Raw genomic sequence first — 25,612 nt, forward strand, 5'->3', positions numbered from 1 at the left:
AAACCAAACATAACAGAGAACATATTGTAATGTATCTCAACTTAGCACATTTAATCTGGGATGACTTAGTAGAAAACAATCACATCTCAGTTGATTGCTTTTTTACTGAGATGGTCTTGTTTTCCTTTTAATGCTTCAATCATAACACCTAAGTTTGCACTCAGAAACATACTGTGGCCTAGATCCTTATGAATTTTAATCATGTATATCTTTAGGTATAGGCATATATATTTATTGGGGTGTTCATGTATTTTAAATAGAAACTCATTCTCCATGTCGATGTCTCTAACGAAGAATCCCCAAATCCGTCATTCCTACCTTTGGAGGGCAGTTGGCCTGGCATTTAATGATGCATGGCATGATGGACTGAAGACTAAACTATTAGGATAGGAACAAGGATCCTCTCTCCAACTCTCTTACCCTCCCTTCTTCCACTTGCTCTCCATTCTTCTTCATCCATTCATTTACCCACCCAACTCACCAACCAATATTTACTAGACTTTATGATAATGGTAAAAAGTGCTGTAGAGGAAATAATTAATTTTGACCCTTTTCCCCTTTTATTACCCAATAAGCGTTCTTTCTGAAATATGAGTAACTGAAATGATAATCTGAGAAGCTAAAATACATTTTTAAAGTCTAGTGAAACAAATATTTTATGTGTATTTGAAGTAGATATTCTAGGAAAAATCAAAACTTACTTGTTGGTTTGGTCCACAGGTATAGAGATTCCATTCGGAATTAAATCAACATCATTTTGATCCCAATGTACCTGTAAACATACCAGTATTCAGGTACCAAACATGAAAGTCTGAATAATCAACCATCCATAATACCATTATTGCCAGTATATTTTTCTCATAGAATTAAAATAAGTCTAAATACTTATTTGGTTCAGCCTATAATAAGTATAAAAATCAAAAAGTATCAGATAACCCTCTCTAATACATGTTGCACATTGCTTTTAGGCATAAATTTTTCAGTTTTGTTCATCACATTGTTCACATTAATTATACAATTGTGGCATTTTCATTTTAGTTGGATATAAGTAGAGATGAGGCAGAGATGGGGAAAGTCCTGCAGTACAGAAATGAAAGACCCTTAAAAGGGGAGTCCATTATTTAAGATACTATAATAAGAATTTTTTTTTTTTAAACAGATTAAAGCTGAACTAAAATCTGGCTTTCATTAGTACTTACAGAAAAATATATGTCAAGTTCTTCTTCAATATCACCAGCATCATCGTTGAGGATTTCTTGCAAACTCCTAATGAAAATTTGGTTTAAAAAATTGTATTTATTGACCTAATGAAATATTTAAAATAAGAAATGTTCTTTGGAAATATTTTCAAACAGTATAGAATTACAAAAAAAGCAATGTAAATTTCCTCTCCTCCAAATCCTACTCCCTCTTCCAGAGGTAATCTCTGCTTGTGCTTTGATTTGTTGGACCACTGTTATCACTTAGACACTACTGTGTCTTTGTAGAAATTACAAAAAGGTGTCCCTTCCTCTAGATAACTGATTTGCAACCAGGATTGATTTTGCCCTCCAGGGGACATTTGAATAATTCTGAAGACATCTTTGGTTGTCACAGCTGGGGAGAGGGGATGCTGCTGGACTCTAGTGAGTAGTGACCTGGATGCTGCTAAACATCCTACAATGGCCAGGACAGCCCCTGTAACAAAAGAATTATCTGGCACACAATGTCAATATTGCTGAGGTTGAGAAATCCTGCTCTGGACTGTCGGGCATACAGTGTAAAACCAAGCCAGTTTATTTTTCCACTGACAGCACATGAGGCTAGAGATTCCTTTTCCCCAATCTGTTGCCAACACTACAATTTATGAAAACTTTTTAACAGTGGTCAATCTGTATGCAGAAAATGACATCTTATTTGCATTTGTATTTTCAAGTGAGGTAGAGCATATTTTCACTTTTGATTAGCCATATGTATGTATGTATGTCTGTCTGTATATATATATACTATATATATAGTATATATGGGGATGTGTGTATATGTGTGTGTTTATTTATTTACCTATTTTATTTATTTATTCCTCACTTTCCCTCCTGTTGTTGCGCTCACTGTCTATTCTCTGTGTCCATTTGTTGTGTTCTTTGTGTCTGCTTGTCTTCTCTTTAGGAGGTACCAGGAATCGAACCTGGGACCTCCCACGTAGGACAGAGGTGCTCAATCACTTAAGCCACCTCAGCTCCCTGGTTTGAGTCTCTCATTGTCTTTCCTTTTTGTGTCTCTTCGTTGCATCAGCTCACCATGCCTGCCTATCATGCCAGCTCACTGTCTTGATCATCTTCTCCAGGAGGCACCCAGAAACCAAACCTAGGACCTCCCATATGGTAGGCGGGAGCTCAACTGCTTGAGCCACATTCACTTCCCTGTATATATATACAGTTATATATATTTACAAGTGTGATGACATTTTTATACATCAAAGATACTAATCCTTTGTCTATCATATATGTTGCCAGTATTCTCTTGACAGGATATAGTTTACTTTTAAACTTAGAACAAGTATTCTTTTTTAAAATTATTTATTTTGAAATAATTTCAAACTTACAGGACAGTTGCAAAAACAATACAAACTTCATACAGAGAACTCCAAAATACCCCCAACCCAGATACCCAGATCCACTAACTTTTAATGTTTTGTCACATTTGCCATTTCATTTTATATTTCCATCCATCTATCTTTCTATTATCTATTTTCTGAATATTCGAGAATAGGTTGTTTACATCATCTCCTTGAACATTTACTATTCCATGTACTTTTCCTAAATACAAAGACTTCATTTACATAATCACCTTAAATCCTGTTACCACATTCAAGAAATTTAACATTGATATAAACCTTACTGTTAATATTTCAATTTTTTCACATGTCCCAATAATGTCATTTTGGGTATTTCCTCCTCCATTATTAGACCCAGTCTGGGATCATGTACAGATCTAATTGTTATCATCACTTTAATCTCTCTCTCCTTTAACTGTAGAAACATAACATGTGAACTTCTCTACCTCAACTACTCCCAAGCACACAATTCAGGGGATTAAACACACTGACAATGTTGTGCTACCCTCACCACCACCCATCAGCCCAACCAGAAATCCTGCACCTATAATGCAACCTGATTTACAGTTTCTGTCTCTATTAATTTGCATATTCTAGTTATTTCATTTAAGTGGAATCATATAACATCTTGTATTGGGAAAAAATTTAATGAGTATTATTCAGTCAATGAAAAATCATGCAGGAGGCTTTGTTAATCAGCAAAACAATGCCTTGCCAGTCAGTACTTTTCATATTTCAGAGGAGTGATGAGAACTAGAACAGTAGGCACATTAGGGAGATTTTGTAACAAATAAGAACAGACAGGGTGCATTCTGGGGAGTATTCCTGGGAAGGCTGGTCACTTTCTTTGGGACTGACGCACAGACCTTGGAATGTACCACACGGGGAGTGTTGTGTTCCTTCATGAGGACACCAGCCACTTCCTCAGGAATTGACACAGTGCCTGCAAGTTGGCATCTATAGTATCGAGTACATTGATTATGAGCTCAGTAAAAGAGACAGTCCCTGGTCATGCCAGTTGAAGTCCCACCCTGAGAGAGGGTGCTTCTACACAGGTGTTGTTTTCAATCAAGACTCTGGTATCGGATGCTAATTCAGGGCTTCTCGGTCGTGAGCTAGATGTTGGTGAGTTTGTATGTAAGACTGTTCTATCTTTCTGTCATTTTGTGACTCTGTTTGATGTAGACTTAATCTTTTGACTGGTTATGTTATTCCTGTTTCTCACTCTAATTGTCAGGATAGACTTATTAAACTAGATATAATACAATTATAATATAATATTGCATCTAATCAGGACTCTGGCAGGAGGTGGGACAGGTATGTTGGTATGTCCCCTGGTTTGGTGAGCTTATATCTATAGTACATGTATCATCAAGGATTATGCTGTAGCAGTTGGACCCCTGTTGTAGACAATCCTTTGCTTATTTTTTTATTCTCTCAATTATTAACAGAAGTTTTAATAAAATAAATAAGTATATGTCTGTGTATTGCTTTTTATGCTTGAGTTATTATATCAATCTCTATCTCTCTCTATATATACAGCAAAGCATTAGCAAAGCATTTTATCTATCAGAACATATCTGCCCCATTGTGTCTGGCTATTTCAGTCAACCTGATGTCTTCAAGAAAATAAGTCTCTTAAATATTAAGTTGTTGACGTGCAGAAACATTTAAGATAAGCATAGCATGCACAATTCTTACTAAGATATCTTGCACTGTTCAAAACAACTGTTTTCATCTGGATAAATTTAAGGGACCTGGCCATAGCTCTACTTATTGTACTGGTTGATAATTAAAGGCACATTCAGCTCTTCTCCATTTTTAACATTTTACTAGATCATAAGCCAAGCTAAAATTCACATTCATGTAAAGTGTATACACATATTGAAATTGAATACCTTGAATATGTGTATGTGTGTGACATTTATTTAGGCCTAAAAATAAACATTTATGCCTAAGACTGACTAGATGTGATCATGGAAAAGCAATTCTATTTACTTACTTCCCCAAGAGAGGGCTGAGTTCTTTTAAATCTTCCAATGATGGCTTTTGATCCAAAAGTTTCTTAAACAGAGCCAGTGGGAAAGGAAGGTTGGCAACATTTAAATTGAATAGGGAGAGTCCACACAGTATCCCAAAGAGGAAATATCTCTTCTTTTCAAATTTGGGCTGAAAAAAGAGATGAAAAATAATTCTTAATGTTATTATAAATAATCAATAACAAAGATTTATTAAGATTATAGTAAGACCTTTTTTTGTTCTCTTTTCTAGAAGTCACAAATTACAAACAAAATGAGCTTTAGGAAAATAAAAAAGGTGAGGTTCTTAAGCAGGTTATAAAACAATTTAAATTTCTTCCATATTTTTAAATACAAATTAATGGTTCAGAACTCAAAATAGGTCAAAGACCTAAATCTAAGAATCAGAATTATCAAACCCCTAGAAGAAATGTAGAGAAGCATCTTCAGAACCTTGTGTTAGGCAATGATTTCTTAGACTTTCCATCCAAAGCACAAGCAACAACAACAACAAAAATAGATAAACAGGACCTCATCAAAATTAAGAACTTTTTGTTATTAAAAAGACGTTATTATGAAACTTAAAAGAATACTGACACAATGGGAGAAAATATTTGGAAATCACATATCTGATAAGGGTTTCATATCCAGAATATTTAAAGAAATCCTACAGCTCAACAATAAAAACAATCCAATTAAAAATGGGCAAAAGAATTAAATTGATAGTTCTCCAAAGATATACAAATGGGAAAAAAAAAAAAACACAAGAAAAGAAGTTCAACATCATTCCCCTTAAGAGAAATGCAAACCAAAACCACAATGAGTGGTCACAGTAGTTGCTGAGGGCAGGGAGAGGGAAGAAGAGATGTGATGTGGGGGCATTTTTGGGACTTTGAGTTGTCCTAAATGATATTGTAGGGTCAGATGCTGGACTTTATATATCCCGCCATAACCCACTGAATGCACTGGTGGAGAGCGTGAACTATAGGGTAAACTATTATCCATGTGGTGCAGCAGTGCTCCAAAACGTTTTTACCAAGTGTGATGAGTGTGCCACAATGATGGGGGAGGTTGTTGGTGTGGGAGGAGTGGAGTGAGGAGGTAGGGGGTATACAGGAACCTATTATAGTTTTTAAGTAACATTTTTTGAGATGTATATAACTTCAAAAAAATACAATTTTCAAAGATGATGGGGGTGGAGGGTAGGTAGTGGGTTATATGGGAACCTCTTATATTTTTTAATGTAACATTCTTTGTGATCCATTAACTTTAATAAAAAAAATAAGGGGAAAAAAACCCACAATGGGATACCATTTCATACCCATTAGAATGGCTGCTATTAAAACAACAACAACAAAAGAAAATCACAAGTATTAGAGAGGATATACAGAAATAGGAAGACTCACTCATTGTTGGTAGGAATGTAAAATGGTGCAGCTGCTGTGGAAGATGCTTTAGTGCTTTTTCAGAAAGTACAGGATACCATATGACCTGACAATCCCACTTCTAGATATATATCCAAAAGAATTGAAAGCAGGGATTTGAATAGGTATTTGCACACCAATGTTTCATAGTGGCATCATTCATAATTGCCAAAGATGGAATCAATCCAAGTGTTCATCAACTGATGAATGTAAGAATAAAATGTGGTATATTCATATGTGGTGGTTTGAAATTGTATGTACCCAGAAAAGCATGTTTTTAAAGTCAATGCATTCCTGTTGGTATAAACCTATTGTAAGTAGGCCTTTCGATTAGGTTACTTCAGTTAAGGTGTGCCCCACAGCGATTCTTCATCCTCTTACTGGAGTCTTTTAAAAATGGAATGAAGAGAAAGAAAGAGGAAAGAAAGCCAAGGAAATAAGATAAAATCAACAAAACCCATTTGTAGCAGTTTTATGTAGTTATGAATTCCAAAAATAGATATTGGATTATGTTTGTAAACTGGTCTGTAGCTGGGTGTGATTAAACTCTGATTAGGGCTTTGATTGGGCACATCAGTAGGGCACAGATAAAAGAGCATGGCAAAGGACAAAGTTGGGTGTTTTGATGTTGGGGTTTTTGAGCTGGAGCCCTGGAATTGAACACACAGGAGAAGAACACAGAGGAAAAGAGACAGCTCCGTAGACATGGCGGAGCCCTGAGGGGAGAGTCAGAGCTGTTCGACTGATAGTCTACAGCTGACCTTGTGGAGAGAGGCAAAGCCTAGAGAGCCTCATAGTCTACAGCTGACCTTGTGGAGAAAACAGAGGAGCTGGTCCCAGAGAGAAATGAACCCTGGGAAGACAGGAACCCCAGGAAGCCTGAACCCTGGCAGATGTTGGCAGCCATCTTGCTCTAACACATGGCAAAAGACTTTGGTGAGGGAAGTAACTTATGATTTATGGCCTGTTAACTATAAGCTCCCACCCCAAATAAATACCCTTTATAAAAGCCAACAGATTTCTGGTATTTTGCATCAGCACCCCTTTAGCTGACTAATACACCATTATAAGAAGGGAGAGATCAGCAGATGCTGCCACGTGCCTTGCCATGTCTGGAATAGTCCAGGTTCGCCAGCAGCCAGTCTTCTGGAAGAAAGCATCATCTTGATGATGGCTTGATATTTTCATGCCCTCAAAACACTAAGTAGCTAAACTAATAAATTCCCATTATTAAAAGCCAATCAATTTCATGGTATCTCCTCTCAACAGCCTCACAAACTAAAACACCATACAATGGAATACAATTCAGCCATAAAAAGGAATGAAGTTCTGATGCATGCAACAGACAACATGGAAGAACCTCAAAGGCATCCTGTTGAGTGAAATAAGTCAGACATAAAAGGGCAAATATTGTATGACATCACTGATATGAAATAATTAGAATAAGCAAATTCATAGAGTAAAAAACTAGAATATTGGCTACCAGGGACTGGGGTGGGGGTAGGGAATGGGGAATTAATGATTAAATTATACAGAGTTTTTATTTGGATGTATCATAAAATTTTGGTAATGGATGGTGGTGATGGTGTCACAACATTGTGTATGTAATTAACAGCACTGAATATTATATGTGAATATGGTTAAAAGGGGAAATTTTAGGTTGTATGTATGCTACCAAAAACAAATTTAAAAAACAACAACAACCAGAACTGTGCAACACTATGAACCCTATAGTAAACAATGGATGACAGTTAATAGTACAATTATAAAACTGTTCTTTCTTGAATTGTAACCAACAGACCACACTACTACAAGGTGTTAATAATATGGTGGTGTATAGAATGCTGTATTTTATAAATGATTTTTCTGTAAACCTACAACTTCTCTAATTTAAAAAAAACAAAAAAAATGAATGATTTGGAACATTAAATAAATGCATTTATTTTTTGTTACTAACAGCATATCTGGAGTATAAAAAAGTATACTCACATATCCTTAGAAACAAGTTTTCACCATTTAATTTTAGAGGTTTTATCTACAAATTTATAAAGAAAAACAAAGCTGAGAAAGAAAGGGGACATTTTATCTACACATTCAACTGGCTTATTAGATGAACGTCAGGTGGGCGGAGTTGCCTTCACAATGCAGCCTGCAACCCAAGTGTGCTCACAGGGAAAAGCATATGGTGAGGGAGGGGGACGGATGCTGCTGGGCAGAAGAAAGAAGGGGAGAACCTTGATGAAGTTAGCTTTATTTTGTAGACATAGATGAGAGAAAATACTGGCTATGTCTGTCCAGACCCTCATTGCAGCCCAGCAGAGAAACCACTAGGCTGAAAATACTAAGATTTAGATTCCAGTGCCAGCCTTGCTGTCAGTAGCTGCATGACTCTGGGCCACCCACATAATATTTTATGCCTCAATCTACTTGTCCCATTTACTTCGAGTAACTGCAAGTATAAATGTTAAAAATACATTTGAATTTGAAAACAAGTGAAAAGTACAATACAAGTCATTTCCAAAGCTGGAATCCCCTAACCTAACCCACCGTTTCCCTGTGATTTGTAATGTGACCCTGGGGTCTAGTTCGCTTTGTCATTTCATTGAGCCATCCAAATATCATTCATTTTTGTCTCTGTTTCTATCCAGCAACAAAACATAACACTTATCTACAAGGGCTTTGGGATCAGACAGTCCTGAATTTATATCCTGGCTTAGTCACTTGCTACTTACATATCCTTCAGCAATTTATTTAATCTCTATGAGCCTCAGTTTCTTTGTCTATTAAATGGGGGTAAACCACCTACCTCATAGTGCTGATGTAAGGTTTATTTTTCTCTGCTGCATCTTGCACTTTCATGTCTTTGATCTGTTTTGACTCTATCCTTCATTATCAACCTCAGGTCTCCCCTTCTCTGTGATATTTCCCCAACCACTTCATTCCTCCTTGATCTTTTTCTGACCTCACAAAAAACCCCTTGAATTTGTGTAGTACCTTCAAGTTTCAGGATGCTTTCATACTTTCGCACACCTTATCTTATTTTATTCTCAAAATAGCCCTATGAAGCATGCAGAGCAGAAATTATTATGTCCATTTTATAAGTGAAAGAACTGGAAACTCAGAGGTGAAATGACTCACCCACAACCACTCAAGACTAGACTCTGGGTTTCTGATCCCATGCCTGGGCTTCTTTTCCCATCCTGCCAAGCTTCTCATAAAATCACTGCATGTAAAGAGGGTAATCCATAATTTGGAACCAATTGGTAAAGTTGCTGTTGTTTTAGATTTATCATTCCATCAACATATATATAAGCTTCCGAAAGAAAGGAATTGTGTCTTACATGATTTGAATCTGCCACGATATTTAATACAATATGATATCCTCAAAAAACATTCAATAAATGCTTGACAGTTGATAAAAAATATATAATAGGCACCCCTTAGCCATTCCTCTCTTTTTGGGGGTCATTCTTTCTCAAAAAGATACAAATCACCTTCAGTATTTTTTTCACACTCATTCACCTTTCTCCTCTTCTTCACTGTCCTCTCTGGTTCCAAACCTCCCCCATGTCACTTGGAAGAGCGTTCAGAAGTTTATGGCAAAGGGGGTCACTACATGGAAGCTCAAAATGTGATTCTCTTTAGAACTTTTGCTCTGTGTTACTAATAGAGAAATGAAGACAAGTACTTTATTACTTTAAGAAAGAAAATGTTTACATTTCAGGGAGTTTTATTTAAAAAAAAATTAAATAAACTAATCACCTTATTAGAATTGGTGGTAAGCTCTAGGATTCTATCAATAATTTCTCTCCTAATTTGAAACACTCTAGATTAGTGCTTCTAAATATTTGAAAAATACTCCAAATATCCATCAAGAGGAGACTGGGTAAACAAATTGTACGATATCCATACAACGGAATACTACTCTGCAATAAAAAGGAATGAACTATGTATACATGCCACAACATGGAAGAATTAAGCTGAGTGAAAGAAAACAACATCAAAAGACTACATTATTATTTCCTTATATAAAACTCTAGGAAAGTCAAACCAGTCTACTGTGACAAAAAGCACATGAGCAGGAGGGGTATCAAAATACCCAGGCATGGTGGAGAGGAGCAGGAAGGAGGGATTAGAAAGGGATACAAGGAAACTTTGGAGGGGGTGATAGAAATGTTCATTATCTTTAATGTGGTGATAGTTTTCATGGGTGTGTACATATACGAAAATTCAACAAAGTGGACATTTTAAACACATACAGTTTAGTGTGTGCCAATTATACTTTAATAAAGCTGTTCAAAAGATTTAATGTGCACACAAATTACCTGGGGATCTTATTAAACCACAGGTTCTGACTCAGTAGGTCTGGGATGGGGCCTGAGATTCTTCTTTTCTAATAGTTTCCATATGATGTTGAACTTGCTGCTCGTGGACTATATTTTGAGTAGGAAGACTCTATATGACCTAATTTTACAGTATTTTCTATGGTTTAATGCCTGATACATTTTTCATCATCTCATCATGTACATTTCTGAAAAAAAAGAAAAAATTGAAGACTTACTCTGACAGGAAACCACATGTAGGAACCCTCTTCAGGATAAATGAACATTCCATATTCTGGCTGAGTCATCTCTTCAAATATGCAGTGGAAGAACTCTGCACTGACCCCTCCAGCCTCAGGATCAATTTCTTTAATAAACTCAACCTGAGGAAAGAGAACACACTCCTAGATCCAGATTTAAAATACACTGTCTTGGGAAGCAGACTTGGCCCAATGGATAGGGCATCTGCCTACCACATGGGAGGTCCGCGGTTCAAACCCCGGGCCTCCTTGACCTGTGTGGAGCTGGCCCATGCGCAGTGCTGATGCGCGGCAGGAGTGCCCTGCCATGCAGAGGTGTCCCCCGCATAGGGGAGCCCCACGCACAAGGAGTGTGCCCTGTAAGGAGAACCGCCCAGTGCGAAAGAAAGTGCAGCCTGCCCAAGGATGGCACTGCACACACAGAGAGCTGACACAAGATGATGCAACAAAAAGAAACACAGATTCCCGGTGCTGCTGATAAGGATAAAAGCGGTCACAGAAGAGTACACGGTGAAGGAACACAGAGAGCAGACATCTGGGGGGGGATGGGCGGGGAAGGGGAGAGAAATAAATAAATAAATAAATCTTTAAAAAATAAAATAAAAGACACCGTCTTATCTTAATGGAAAAAGTTTTTTTGTTTTTTTTAAGATTTATTTATTTCTCTCTCCTCATCCTCTGTTGTCTGCTCTCTGTCCATTCCCTGCATGTTCTTCTGTGTCCGTTTGCATTCTTGTCATGCAGCATCAGGAACTGGCCCCTGCATGGCCCGGCACTCCTTGCACACTGCAGCACTACATGAGGGCCAGCTCACCACATGGGTCAGGAGGCCCTGGGTACTGAACCCTGGACCTCCTATATGGTAGGCGGATGCTCTATCAGTTGAGCCACAGCCACTTCTTACGGAAAAGTTTTAAATGTCTAATGATCATTCCAGCAAACTAGAGTTACCAGTCACTTTTTTTGCATTATATAAAAAAATTCTATGTTTGTACAATTTACATGCATATATACTATTAAAGTTCCTATCTATTTCTTCATTTCTCTACTTTTTTCACTGAGGATACAATAATAACCAGCCTCTTTGCCAAGATTATCATCTCTAGCTATAATTTGAATACTCTTCTGACTCTCTGAGATTTTGTGTCCCTTAATTCCCAAAGCCCACTCTCTACTCACATTTTCAAATTTCTCTCTCTGTTGGCCTTACCCCTAACTTAAAAATGTGCTCATACCTTCTTTACTCCCAAATAGCTCCCATTTCCCTCAAGATAATGTTATCTTTCCATTTAGTTTCTCCTTCTTACTCCAAAACACATTCGTTTTTGTAACATTTTATTCTGAAATACTTCCAAACTTACAGAACAGTTACAAAAATAATACAAACTCCACATAGAGAACTCCAACATATCCCTATCCCCTTACATAGGGGACACCCAGATCCACCAATTTTACCATTTTGTCACATTTGCCATATCATAGTTTTTAAAATCTAGCTACTCATCCTTCCATTTATCTATTTATCAATCCACTTTCTCAACACTTGAGAGTAGGTTGTATATATCATGCTCCTTGATGTATTCTGTCATGTGTATTTCCTAAGAATAAGGACATTCTCTTATATAACTATCATAAGTGCAGTTATCAAGTTCAAGAAAATTTAAAATCAATATAAAGCTAAAGTCTATGACGGTTTGTGGAGAGACAGACAGGCCTGAGGCCGGGAGTCTGTGCTCCGCAGGGTCCCAGGGGTTCGTGCAAGATGTTTTCCAAGTCTGCCCTGCCCACCCCGGGGTGGGGGAATGGGGCCCACATACCATACTCCCGTCTGTTCTGTGGTCTTTGGCTGCCCCCTACAGGCTGCATTTCTATGGGCACACAGGGCTGGCCCTCTTATCTCTGGTACCCTTAGGGTGGGTGGGGACCCACTGGGGATGGGGCAGCCCTTTGTCTTCAGTCTTGGCAGGATCGTGGCCTCCCAGAGAGAGACAGAGGAAAAGGCAGCTGGCATATTATGTTGACCCTGCCATGTGAGAGAGAGGACTGCAGGAAAACAGAAGCCCCAAGAGGCTCAAGGAGGAGGGGACCAGGAAGAGATGAGACATATGCCTGATAACTCACAGCTGACCTCAGGAAGAAAGTGGAACATCCGAAACTGATTGAGGAGGCCCAGAAAGAGACAAGCCCTGTGCCTGGCTGCTCACAGCTGAACTCTGAGAGACAGGGAACCTAGAGGGGAAGGCAGAGACCTGGGCACAGATCATTGGCCATCTTGCTTCACCCCAAGGTTGTAAAAAAGTATCAATAGTAGCTGACTCAGGTGAGAAGGCACCACTGATGTGCCTTGATTTGGTTATTTCACGGTCTCAGAACTGTAAGGTTTTACCCTAAATAAATTCCCTTTATAAAAAGTCAACTTATTTCAGATACTTTGCATTGGCAGCCATATGGCAGTCTACTGGCAAGGAAGCTATCACCATCACGAAGGTGGTTTTCCCAGGGCAAGGCTGACCCATTGCCCTGCGGATCTGCTGACCCCTGCACTTTCCCCACCTGGGGGAAACTCCACTGCATAATTTGTATTGGTGGGGGGCTGTGTATGCACCTTCCCCCCATTGTTCTGTGTTTCATGTCAGGCTTGAAAAGTTACTGTCAGTCTTACGTTCCCTTTGTGGGCTCGACAACCTGGCACGTTTCTAAGCTCATCTGTGGCCAACTCAAAGCTCCACAGCACCCACTGCTTAGTTCCAACTCCTTCTTCTCCAACTGTCCTGTCCTCCCTCCCTATCTCTTCCCCTCAGCACCGCGCCCAGGGCCTTAGCCTTCGTTGGCCGGTTCAACCCTGTCGCTTTACGTAGCCACTGGGCACCCGTCACTCCACACCCATCACTCTACAAGCTGCAGCCTCTCCCACCGCATCACCTTCCGTCCTGCCCACCCTGCAAGGACCCTCAGCACAGAGCAGAGCTCTGACTCCAGTTTCCCAGCTGAGGAGAGGTCCTTTCCAGAGTATCCTCAGGGACCTGACGGAGGGAGAGGGTACCTCCTCCAGGAAGAAAGAAGCCAGTGGCTGTGGTCGCAGGGAGGCCCGGGGACCTGGAGGCACGTGCTTCTGACGCCTGACCTGCTCACCTGGCTTCCTCCTCCTCCTCCCCTTCTATCCTGGCGTTCCCTGATTCCTGATTCCCTACCTTCCTATTTCTTCCTCAGAACTTCCCTCCCTCCACCTCAGGTCACACATTTCCTTGGGCTCTCCTGAGCTTTAAATAAGGTATAAAATAAATAAAATAAAATAAATAAAAATAAAAGAACACAGTCTATATTCCAATATTTTCATATGTCCTAATAGTGTCCCTCTGACTCTTCTCTCCTCCCTTGTTAGATTCCATCTAGGGCCAGGTATTGTATTTCATTGTCATTATCTCTTTTGATGCTTTTTTTTCCCCTTAAATTGTGGGTATAAAATCATCGTCACATCTTATAATCTGTCTTCCTCCTTGAACTTGCACTGAGCAGATCCTGCCATGAACCTATTTACTCTAAGATTATTATATACGTAGTGCATGATTCCTTATACCACCACATTATCCCATGTACCAAATGAAGGGAACTCTAGTAAGGCTTAGTATTTGCCAATTGTGTCAACCAGCACCTGGAATCAAATCTTGATTGTGCGTCAAACATCTTGGCCCAACAAATTTCCTGATTATTCTAAGTGTCTATTTTCATCTTATCATTGAGACTTCCCAATCTTGGCTCCAGGTCACAACTATTAATTTTCTCCACTCTCCACCTTCACTGGGGCCACTGGATTGGGACCTTTCCAGGCAGCCCTCAGACCTAACTGCCCAAAGCCTTGTGTTGGAAATCAGTATTAATCAGCCTCTCCTCTGAATCTTTTTCTACCTTTGGACTTTGTGGCTGAGTACTATCCTAACTTTCCTCCTACATCTCTGATCATTCCTTCTCTATTTCCTTTTCTGCCTAATTTCCTTTCTCTTATATTTTTATTGTAAGCATCACTAAGTTTTACTTCTTGGACTTTTGCTCTCTTTCTATTCTCTTGGCCTGAGAGTTCTTATCTTCTGCAACTTCAATCAACAGACTCCCTGGCCATAGACCATCAACTTCAAGGGCCACAACACATTTCCATGTGGATATCCCCATAACAGCTTAAACTCATTTTTAATTTTCTTAATCCTGGTCGTTTCCACCAGCAAGTCTGCCAATATCATGATCAGGACCCACTCATAATGGGCTTTGACAACCTTGCTGTGTTTAGAGTCTATATTTTGATTATTAGATTGTCTTGAAATTTACTTTCTTACCTCTTTGTCATCTCCTATACAGAAAATCATTCCCCATTAATTTCCTCATAACCAAGATTTAAAGGAAAATGAATACAAAGACATACAACTAGAAACCCAGTTGAATAAAATAATTTCTTCGTTTTCCACTAGAGTACCACACTTAGAAGTATACCTCTCCTGAGTCCCACACTTCAGATTTTGGTTTCTTCTCCAAGTACCTTACTCTTCCCTCCTGGCTAATAGCAGAAAAATGTATCCCCTTGTGAACAGATACCAGCTCCTACCTACTGAGTCATTAGTTTGTGGCCTTAAAATGGCAAACAATCTGAGGTACCACACAATAAACATCCTACAGGTACTAATGAAGGATGAAATGGAGGATGGCTAGAATTGGAACCCAAGAGAATACAAGGCCAATAACTAAACCAGAACCAATATGTAAGAAAAGTATCCATTCCACTTGCTACTGGTTGATTGCATTAATAGCCTAATCCTTCACCCCTCCTTGATCCATGTCTTTGCATATGACTTTAGGTCTTCCTATTTAAGAGGCTGAGTATATTTCCCCATCCAATGTCTTGGGTTCAGTCATGTGACTTGCTTTGATTAAAACAATGTCCACTGCATGATTGGGCTTCTTATTTTGTACCTCTGCCAGAGCTGTGAGCAGAAAATGCTTGTTAGTCCTGGGTGGAGGATTAAAGACACATGAAGCAGAGCCAAACTTGTTCTGAAGGAGAGCAAGGCTAGATCAGTCAATGCCTGGCCACCTTCCAGACATGTTAGCGAGCTCAGTCAAGATATGCAAACCCACCTAGCTGAGTCCAGCCTAGATCACCAGAGCCTCATCTGAACTGCATATCTATGAAAATAAATTATTTTTATTTTAATCCACTAAGTTTTGGGGTGGCTCACTATGCAGCATTTTTGTCTTCATAAATAACAAATATGTAACTAATAACCCAATGTACAATTAAACATCCCATAGCTGTTCTCTGAACGGTAAAAGGGAAATTTGGAAACCACAAAACTGATGAAGAGAAAGTAATTGAAAGCCATCTCAGATCACTTATTTTAGTACACATGATAGAGGCAACAATGGTAATCAAGATGATGAGACACTGATTACCATAGTTGCAGATGTAAGCTCTTTTAAGAATTTTTTTTGCTACATTATATAAATGTTTCCCTTTCACATTAGTAAAAATGCCCATTAAAGGTTTTTACTGTACCAGCAATACTTTCCAAAGGTTGGGGACTTCAACTTGGCTTAATTGACGCAAAGCATCTTCAACCAAGTGACTTCGTCTGACTCTAAGTATCAATTTAGGTGGTGAAGGAAATGTGTCACTTCTTTGCAGAATTGTTTGCCTCAAGTCCTGGTATGTCTTCTCTTCTGATCTCTAGAAAAAGAAATATTTAGTCACTTGAATGGCTAAAATTAAAAATCTGCCAATTCTTTGAAATTATTATATAAAGGGTTAATGAGAAACTTTACAAGAATCTTGTGGATACCACCTGAAACCACAGATGAATCTCAGCATTAACAAGAGTAAGACAACCAGATATAGGCATTAAAGTTTGGAAAAGTGAAAATAAATTAGGCCTTAGATTTGTTTTAAAATACCTCAGCAAAAACAATTACAATTCCAACTATAAAAACAATAAAAGTAACAGAGCAAGCAAATGTAGCAATATATTGACAGCTATTGAATCTTGGTGATGGAGTTCATTATACCATTATCTGTATTTTATGTGTGTTTGAAATTTTACATAATAAAAAAAATTTAAAAGCAGGGCATACATACCAACATTACCATATGTGTTTCAGCTTGCAGTAATTTAATTTTGGATAGCAAATTAAAGACAAATGGAAAGTCACTGAAAATAACAGGACTGGAATCTTCTGCAGGTACCTGTAAAATAAGAAAAAGAGAAAATGGTTTTGATAATTAAAAGAAAAGAAAAACTTACCTCATTACTTTAAATTATTTCCCTGTATAATTTCTGAAATCTGTTCTTAAGAATCCAAATTACCTATAGACAAATTTCTAAGAAAATTGTTTTATAAGTGAAAATTTAAGTTTTTAATAAACATCGAATTTAGAAAATTCAACATTAAAATGAGAAAAAATTTTTAAATTTTGATTTATCAGAAGATACATAGACAGCTATTAATGTGTTCCCCTTTAAAAAATGAAATTTCTCAAAAGTAAAATTTAATATTACCTTTACTGGTTTTGTATTCCGAAAGAAGACTCTAGCTCTTTCTGCATAAAAGTTGAGAAAGTAGAAGAGTTCATTTATGTTGAAGGTATTTTCTGGCAGTTGACAGTTAATTTTGTTTACCTTAAAGAGAATGTGACTCATGAATTTCATTTTGTATCAATGAATAATTAATCTATGATATAAAAATGTATTGCTATTATAGAAACAATCATAAAAAAAGATATACAGATCCAATAATTTGTCGATGAAGTAGCGTTCTATAAAATTTCCAGTTATTGATCCATAATTTCTCCAATTTACACACACAAATATTGTCAAAGGTATAAGGTATTAGTAGAAGGGGTTAATGAACCAAGTTTTAGAGCTCAGGTATATTGTAAACAGTTTCAGATATTAAGAATAAAAGTACCCTAAAAATCCAGCATACTTTTACAAATTTAGCACTTTATTTATTTATAATAGTTCATTAATTCGTAAGTATTAATTTGGCATACACTATTTTCCAGTCATGAAGCAATCATAAAATAAAAATTTCCCTGACTCACACAGAGTTTATTGTCTAGTGCAGGGTTCAGCAAACTTTTTCTTAGAAGCAAATAATAAACAATTCCCCACTCCCCCACCCCCAAGATGGCTCCCTAGTCTGTTCACTCACTGTTTTTTTGCTCATTGTCTGCTCGTTGCCTATTTGTTTTTTTTTTCTTTAGGAGGCACTGGGAACTGAACCCAGGACCTCGCATGTGGGAGGCAGGTGCTCAATTGCTCATGCCACATCCACTCCCTGCTCGTTTTTGTTTTTACTTGTTGCAGCAGTTTGATATTGTTTTGTTTTGTTTTTTTTTAAAGATTTATTTATTTATTTAATTTCCCCCCCTCCCCTGGTTGTCTGTTCTTGGTGTCTATTTGCTGCGTCTTGTTTCTTTGTCCGCTTCTGTTGTCGTCAGCGGCACGGGAAGTGTGGGCGGCGCCATTCCTGGGCAGGCTGCTCTTTCTTTTCACGCTGGGCGGCTTTCCTCACGGGCGCACTCCTTGCGCATGGGCTCCCCCACGTGGGGGACACCCTTGCGTGGCACGGCACTCCTTGCGCGCATCAGCGCTGCACATGGCCAGCTCCACACGGGTCAAGGAGGCCCGGGGTTTGAACCGCGGACCTCCCATATGGTAGACGGACGCCCTAACCACTGGGCCAAAGTCCGTTTCCCTGATATTGTTTTTGAATTCTAAAACTAGATATTAGATTATGTTTCTAAACTGGTCTGTCCCTGAGACATATTAGATTATATTGGATTTGGAGGTCTCACTTTTACTTGATTAAATAATGATTGAGGCTTTGATTGGGCCACATCAGTAGGATTTGCATCCCTGTCCTCTTGGTGGGTGGGTTCTTAAAGAAACTGCACCACAGAGAAGGGAGTTTTGAGTTTTGAGCTGGAGGCCAGGAAGTAAATACACAGGAGAAGAACACAGAGGACTAGAGACAGCTCCACAGACATGGCAGAGCCTGAGAAGAGAGATGAGCTGTTCACTTTATAGTCTACAGCTGACCTTGTGGAGAGACACGAGCCTGAGCCTGGAGAGAATCGAGCCCTGGGGAGAAAGACAAAGCCTAGAGATCCTGATGGCTGACAGCTGATATTGGAAGCTGGGACCATTTGGAGTCTTAAGAGGAAGAGGAAGATTAAATGTCAGCAGCCATCTTACTCCAACATGTGGCAAAAGACTTTGCTGAGGGAAGTAACTTATGCTTTATGGCCTGGTAGCTGTGGGTTTTTACCCCAAATAAGTCAATAGATTTCTGGTATTTTGCATCAGCACTCCTTTGGCTGACTAATATACTCTCATCTGCTTGTTTTCTTGTTTGTTGTTCTTTTGAGCATTGTCTGCATCTTGTTTTTCTCATTGTTTTTGTTTAGTATCTATTTATCTTCTGCATGTTGTTTGTCTTCATTCAGGAGGCACCCACAACTGAATCTGGGAACTCCCATGTCGGGGGCAGGTGGTCAACTGTTTGACCCAGACCCACTCCCCCAATAGTAAATATTATAAGCTCGAGGGACATACAGTTTCTGTCACAACTACTCAACACTGCTAGAATACCATGGAAGAAGACATAGACAATAAATAAGCAAATGGGCATGTGTGGTTCCAATAAAACTTTTTTTTATAAAAGCAGGAGGCTGGCATATGAGCATAGATCACTAGTCCATGAGCATAGGTTCATAATTTATGGTCTAGTGGTTAATAATGACAAATAACCAGCCACTGAGGATACACTGTAATAAACATATGGTTAGGGAAGGAGTTAAGAGGTTGAAGAAGGCTTCCCTGAGAACAAAATGTCTGAAAACAATGACTTAAAACTTCTAGCACATCAAATTAATCTAAAAGATAGAACACAGGAGCTAAGAAAGCTAATAACACAAATTAAGGAGATAGAAACAAATGTCTAACAGAGGGGATCAACAAATAAAAAGATTAGTATTTTAAGAATTAAAAAAGCTTCCTGATAAGACAGACCAAGAAAAAGAAAAAGACATAAATAACCAACATCAATAATGAAGAATAGGACAAAACTATAGATTGTGATGAGAATTTTAAAAATTAAAAATGTTATAAACAGCTTTATGCTAAGAAATTTGAAATTTAGAAATAGATAAATTCCTAGAAAAATATAACTGCCATAAAAAGGAATAGAAAATCTGAATAATCCTATAGCTGTTGAATAAATTAAATCTATGATTTAGACCAAGAAGTCTCCAGACCCAAAAAAGTTCACAGGTTAATTCTACCAATCATCTAATGAAAAGTAATGTCAATCATAACATTCTCTTCCATAGACTAGGAAAAGAGGAAATCCTTCCCAGGTCATTTCATGAAAACAGAATCACCATGATCCAGAAATCTGAGAGGGAAATTATAAGAAAATAAAATAACAAGTCAATCTCACTCAGATACAAATATCCAAAACAAAGAATTAGTAAAGTGAATCTTTTTTTATATAGAAAACACATAACACATTGTGAGCAAGTTTGGCTAAATCAAGGAAAGCAAAGTTGATTTAACAACTGAAAATATGTATGTGTATTTTGCCATATTAATAGAACAGAAAAAGAAATATCATATGTAGAAAAAACATTTCATAAAATTCAACACTCATTCATGATAAAAGTTCTTAACAAATTAGGAAGAGAATGGAGCTTCCTTAATCTTTTTAAAAGTTATCCATAAAAACCACAACAAACATAAAGTAATGTTAAAGTATTCCATTTGGGATCAGAAACAAGATAATATAATATTTGTTGTATTGGAGGTCACAGCCTATGAAATAAGTTAAGAAAAAGAAAGAAAGCAACCAAAACTATTATTTTTCTAAAGTGAGATGACTGTGGGCACAGAAAATCTAAAAGAATCAACAGACTAGTATTAATATGTGAATTTAGCAAGATTGATAAAAATAAGATTATATATAAAAACTAACTGCATTTTTATAAATCAGTAACACCTTTTGATTTATTGAACTTTTTAAAAAGATACCACATCACAAAACAAAAGAAAAATAAATTGGACTTCATCAAAATTAAAATTTTTTGTGTGCCAAAGGACACCATCAGAATTCAAGAAAATACTGTAAATTGTATATCTGATAAGGGATTTGTTTTTATATAAATAGAAATGTTTTAATTCACTAGTATAAAGATAAGTAGCCTAATTAAAAATGGGAAAATAGATACTTCTCCAAAGAAGTTATATAAATGGCCAATGAACAAATAAGAGTTCAGCATTATTAGCCATCAGGGAAACGGGGAATACAAGTCAAAACCACAATAGGATACCATTGACAAATAATGAAAGTGTTGGGAAGGATGTCAAGAAATTGAAATTCTCATACATTGCTGGTGGGAACATAAAATGGTACAGCTGCTTTGGAAAACAATCTAGCAGTTCTTCAAAATATTAAACATAGAGTTACCATATGACATAGCACTTCCATTCTCAGGTACATACCAAGAGAAACAAAATCATTTGTTTATACAAAACCTGTGTATGAACACACAGAGCAACATTATTCATAATAGCCAAAAGTAAAAACAATCTAAATGGAAAGGATAAATACAAGATGGTGTAACAGTTTGATATGGTTTATGAATTCAAAAAATAGATATTGGATTATGTTTGTAAACAGTTCTGCATCTGGGCATGATTAAATTATGATTAGGGCTTTGATTGGGTCACGTCAATAGGATGTTGAGTCCCTGCCCACCAAGATAGAACTACATGGCAGAGCAGAGGAGTTAGATGGAGTGTTGATGTTGGAGTTTTGATGCTGGAGTTTTGAGCTGGAGTCCCAGGAAGTAAGCATACAGAGGAGCTTGATTGTGAGAAAAAGAGAGAAGGCCCCAGGAAGAGAAACAAGCCATTCGTCTAATAGTCTACAGTTGGCCTTGTGGAGCTAACAGAATAGCTGAGCCCAGAGAGAGGCAAACCCCAGGAAGACAGGAACCCAGGAAGCCAGAACCTTTATACATGCCAGCAGTCACCTTGGTCCAATACGTGGCAATAGACTTTGGTTAGGGAAGTAACTTGTGCTTAATGGTCTGGTAACTGTAAGCTCCTACCCCAAATAAATAATCCTTTATAAAAACCAACCAATTTTGGTATTTTGCATCAGCACCCCTTTGCCTAATACAGATGGTATTTCCATACAATGGAATCATATTTGGCAATGAAAAGGAATAAAGTACTAATAGATGCTACAACATGGATGAACCTTGGAAACATTAGGCCACAGAAAAAACACAAGTCACAAAAGACCACATATTATGGATTAATCCATTTATATGAAATGTACAGAAGACACAAATCTGTAGAGACAGAAAGTAGATTAGTGGTTGCATAGAGCTGAGGAGACTTGGGAAGAATGACTGATAATGGATATGGGATTTCTTTTAGGGGTGATGAAATGTTCTAACTTTGCTTTTGGTGATGGCCACACAACTTTTGTATTACTAAAAACCATTGAATTGTACACATTAAATAAGTGAATTTTATGGTACGTGATATATAATCACATCTAAAATATTTAGTACTCAGAATTTAACCTACTAAAATATTGTAGATCTTCAACATAGAAAATTATAAAATATATTTGTAAGAAATTAAAGACCTAAATAAATGGAGAAATCATGATCAGACTTGGAAAACTCAAAATTATAGAATTGCCTATTATCCCTCCTATTGTTCTAAAAATTCAATTCAATATGAGGTCAAAAGCTCAATCAGTGGAGCAGATATAGCTCAATGGTTGAGTACCTGCTTTGCATATATGAGGTCCTGGGTTCAATCCCTGGAACCTCCTTTTTAAAAAAAAAAGCTCAATCAAAAGCCCAACCAATGGAATTTGCAGAATAAAAAGTTAAGTTTTAAGTTTATATGGAAACGATAAGCAAATACTGACAAAGAATAAACTAGTAAGACTTGCTCTACCACACGTCAACAGTTACTGTAAAGATACAATTAATTCCATATCTCACATCATATAAAAAAATTAACTCAGAATGGATCAAAGACCTAAATATAAGGACTACAATTATAAAATTCCTAGAAAACACAGGGAATGTCTTCAGGACCTTATCTTAGGTAATGACTTAGTAGACTTTATACTTTTCAAAGCACAAACAACGAAAGAACCAATAGATAAATCTGATTTAATCAAAATGAAAACATTTTGCATTAAAGGAATTATCAAAAAAGTGAAAGGCCACCTGACAGAATGGCAGAATATATTTGGAAATCATGTATGTAATAAGGGCTTAACATCCAAAACATATATTAAAAAACTCCTGTAACTCAACAACAAAAAGACAAATAATCCAATTATAAAATGGGCCAAGGACTTGAATAGGTATTTTTTCAAAGATTTAAAAATGGCCAATAAACACATGAAAAGATGCTCAATAAGGAAGCAGAAGTGGCTCAACCTATTGGGCTTCCATCTACCATATGGGAGGGCCTGGGTTGGCTTTCCAGGGTCTCCTTGTGAAGGCAAGCTGGTCCATGCCCCATGGAGAGCTGACGGCCTGTTCTCTGCGGAGAGCTGGCACAGCAAGATGACATAACAAAGCGAGACAAGCAGACACAGAACAACGTGTAGTGAATGGACACAGCAGACAGCAAGCAAACGGCAAGGTGGGGGGATAAAAAAATAAAATAAATCTTAAAAAAAAAAGACGCTCAATATCACTAGCTAAAAGGGAATGCAAATCAAAGCCACAATGAGATGCCACTTCACACCTACTAGAATGGCTATTATTTAAAAAAAGGAAATAACAAATGCTGGTGAGGAAGATGAGGAGAAATAGAAACCTTGTACAATGCTGGAATATAAAATGGTGCAGCTTCCATGGAAAACAGATTTGGCAGTTCCCTTTTCTCAGAAACTTTAGAATTATCGTATGACCTGGCAACCCCACTTCTACGTGTACATTCCCAAAGAACTAAAAGCAACCACTCGGACAGATACTTGTACACCAATGTTCATAGCTACATCATTCACAACAGCCAACAGGTTTGAGCAACCCAAGGTTCCATCAATGAACTGATAAATAAAATGTGATATATACATACAATGGAACATTATTCAACCATAAAAGGAATGAAGTTCCGAAACATACTACAACATGGATGAACCCTGAAGACACCATGCTGAGTGAAATAAATCGGACACAAAAGGACAAATGTTAAATGATTTTACCTATATGAAATAACTAGAATAAATGTATAGAGACAGAAGAAAATATTACAGGGCACCAAGGGCAAGGTAGGGGTGGGGAATGGGGAGTTAATGCTTAATGGGTACAGAGTTTCTGTTTGGGGCAAGGGAAAAGTTTTGATAATGGATAGTGGTGGCAGTTGCACAATGTTAATTACAACATAACTGAACTATATATTTGAAAGTGGCTAAAATGGGAAATGTTGTATATATATTAAAACACAAAAAATAAAACACCACACAAAAGATAAAATAGCTAAGGCAGTATGGTATTTGTCCAAAGGTAGATTAATAGAGCCAAAGATAAACAGATAATTGATTTTCAACCCAGGTAGCACTAGACAGCATTGGTGAAATGGATGTATTTCAGAAAGAAAAAAAATGAACTTAGAAGGGGGGAAAAAAGTAGATGTAAGAAATATTGCCTTGTACAATGCCCTGTATGCAGTAAGAGAAAATGGAACCACAAAAGAAAGAAGTATAAGGAAAGAGAAAGAATAAGAATGATAACATTGCTGGTCTCAGAATACAGACATGCCTGAAGTTAGCATGACTTAACACTATGCTTTCTCAACCTTAACCTCAATTGAACAGATACAGACTTTATTTGTCCAGAAAACTGAAGAGCCCATTTGAGGGCCTCAGACCAATGGTTATGCTTATTAATTACAGTTTAATTAGAGTAAATTATAATTTAAACATCTCAGTTACTGATTTTTAATTACAGATTAATTGCTTTACTTCTGAGGCACAAGAATACCAAAGTATTATAACAATCATTATCCATATAGAGAAAGATGAATATCAAAGAATACTAGCTATTGCAACTCAGAGTGTGGTCTTCCCACCAGCAGCATTGCCATCACCTGAGAGCTTGTTAGAAATGCAAAATCTTAGCCGCCTCCCCCCAGCCCTACTGGCTCAGAATCTGCATTTTAATAAGATCCCCGGGTAATTCATAAGCATTATTAAATTTTGAGAAGCACTGCATTAGGTGCTTTTGACATTAGCATCGACACTTAATAAATTAGACTTTCTCTTGGTCTACATCTCTGAAGCTCTTCTGGGAATCCCTGATTTCTGTGGGAATTCAGTCAATTCCTCTGGAATAGCCTTGAGTCCCTTGGTCTGGTCGTCAAGAATGCAGTTTGATTCCTATCTCGCAGGACTACCACCCAAAGCAGAATGAGGATGATATAATCAAGCCCTGCTAGAAACAGACCTTTCACACTGGTGACTCCAATGTCTCCAGAGCCAAGGACATGTGGTCACCAAATACTGATGTCTTCCTCTAATCCTCTGATAGGGGATTTAACAAATGTTCTAATATTGACTGTTAGAATCCCAAGATACAATATTGCTCATTGAGCCTCCACAAACTCTTTCTTCTTCTTTTCATTTTATTTAATTTTTACTGAAGTTAAAAAATACATAGATTTTAAATGTACAACTTGATGAGTTTTTATATATACATACACTTGTGTAAGCACCACCAGGAAAAAGACATGAAACACTTACTTCCAGCAGCCCCCAGAAGACTCCCTTGAGCTCCTTATAAGTCAATCACCCTCCCCACCAAAAGGTAACTACTATTTTGACTTCTATCACAGATTAGCTTTGCCTGTTTTTGAAATTCATAGAAACGAGATCATAGAATATGAAATCTCTTGCATTTGTCTTTTGTTCA

The 25,612-nt window shown here is 37.5% G+C and overlaps 1 protein-coding gene and 1 non-coding gene across 2 annotated transcripts in view; one reads left to right on the forward strand and one right to left on the reverse strand.

Annotated features, from left to right (window-relative positions):
• Nucleotides 1–25,612, reverse strand: part of HERC6 (HECT and RLD domain containing E3 ubiquitin protein ligase family member 6) — a 68,200-nt gene that overhangs the window by 4,180 nt on the left and 38,408 nt on the right. The window contains exons 14-20 of the mRNA XM_058295626.2: nucleotides 17,157–17,276; nucleotides 16,736–16,843; nucleotides 16,160–16,330; nucleotides 10,597–10,740; nucleotides 4,596–4,762; nucleotides 1,200–1,266; nucleotides 702–772 (exon numbers count right to left, since the gene is read on the reverse strand). Of these exons, the coding sequence (XP_058151609.1) occupies nucleotides 702–772; nucleotides 1,200–1,266; nucleotides 4,596–4,762; nucleotides 10,597–10,740; nucleotides 16,160–16,330; nucleotides 16,736–16,843; nucleotides 17,157–17,276 (848 nt within the window). The remainder of the gene's footprint in view (nucleotides 1–701; nucleotides 773–1,199; nucleotides 1,267–4,595; nucleotides 4,763–10,596; nucleotides 10,741–16,159; nucleotides 16,331–16,735; nucleotides 16,844–17,156; nucleotides 17,277–25,612) is intronic.
• On the forward strand, nucleotides 13,070–13,231 carry LOC111761170 (U1 spliceosomal RNA). Its single transcript, XR_002794605.1, has one exon. It is a non-coding gene; the product is annotated as a U1 spliceosomal RNA (small nuclear RNA).

This window comes from Dasypus novemcinctus, chromosome 1, assembly GCF_030445035.2.
Source record: "Dasypus novemcinctus isolate mDasNov1 chromosome 1, mDasNov1.1.hap2, whole genome shotgun sequence".
NCBI lineage: Eukaryota > Metazoa > Chordata > Mammalia > Cingulata > Dasypodidae > Dasypus > Dasypus novemcinctus.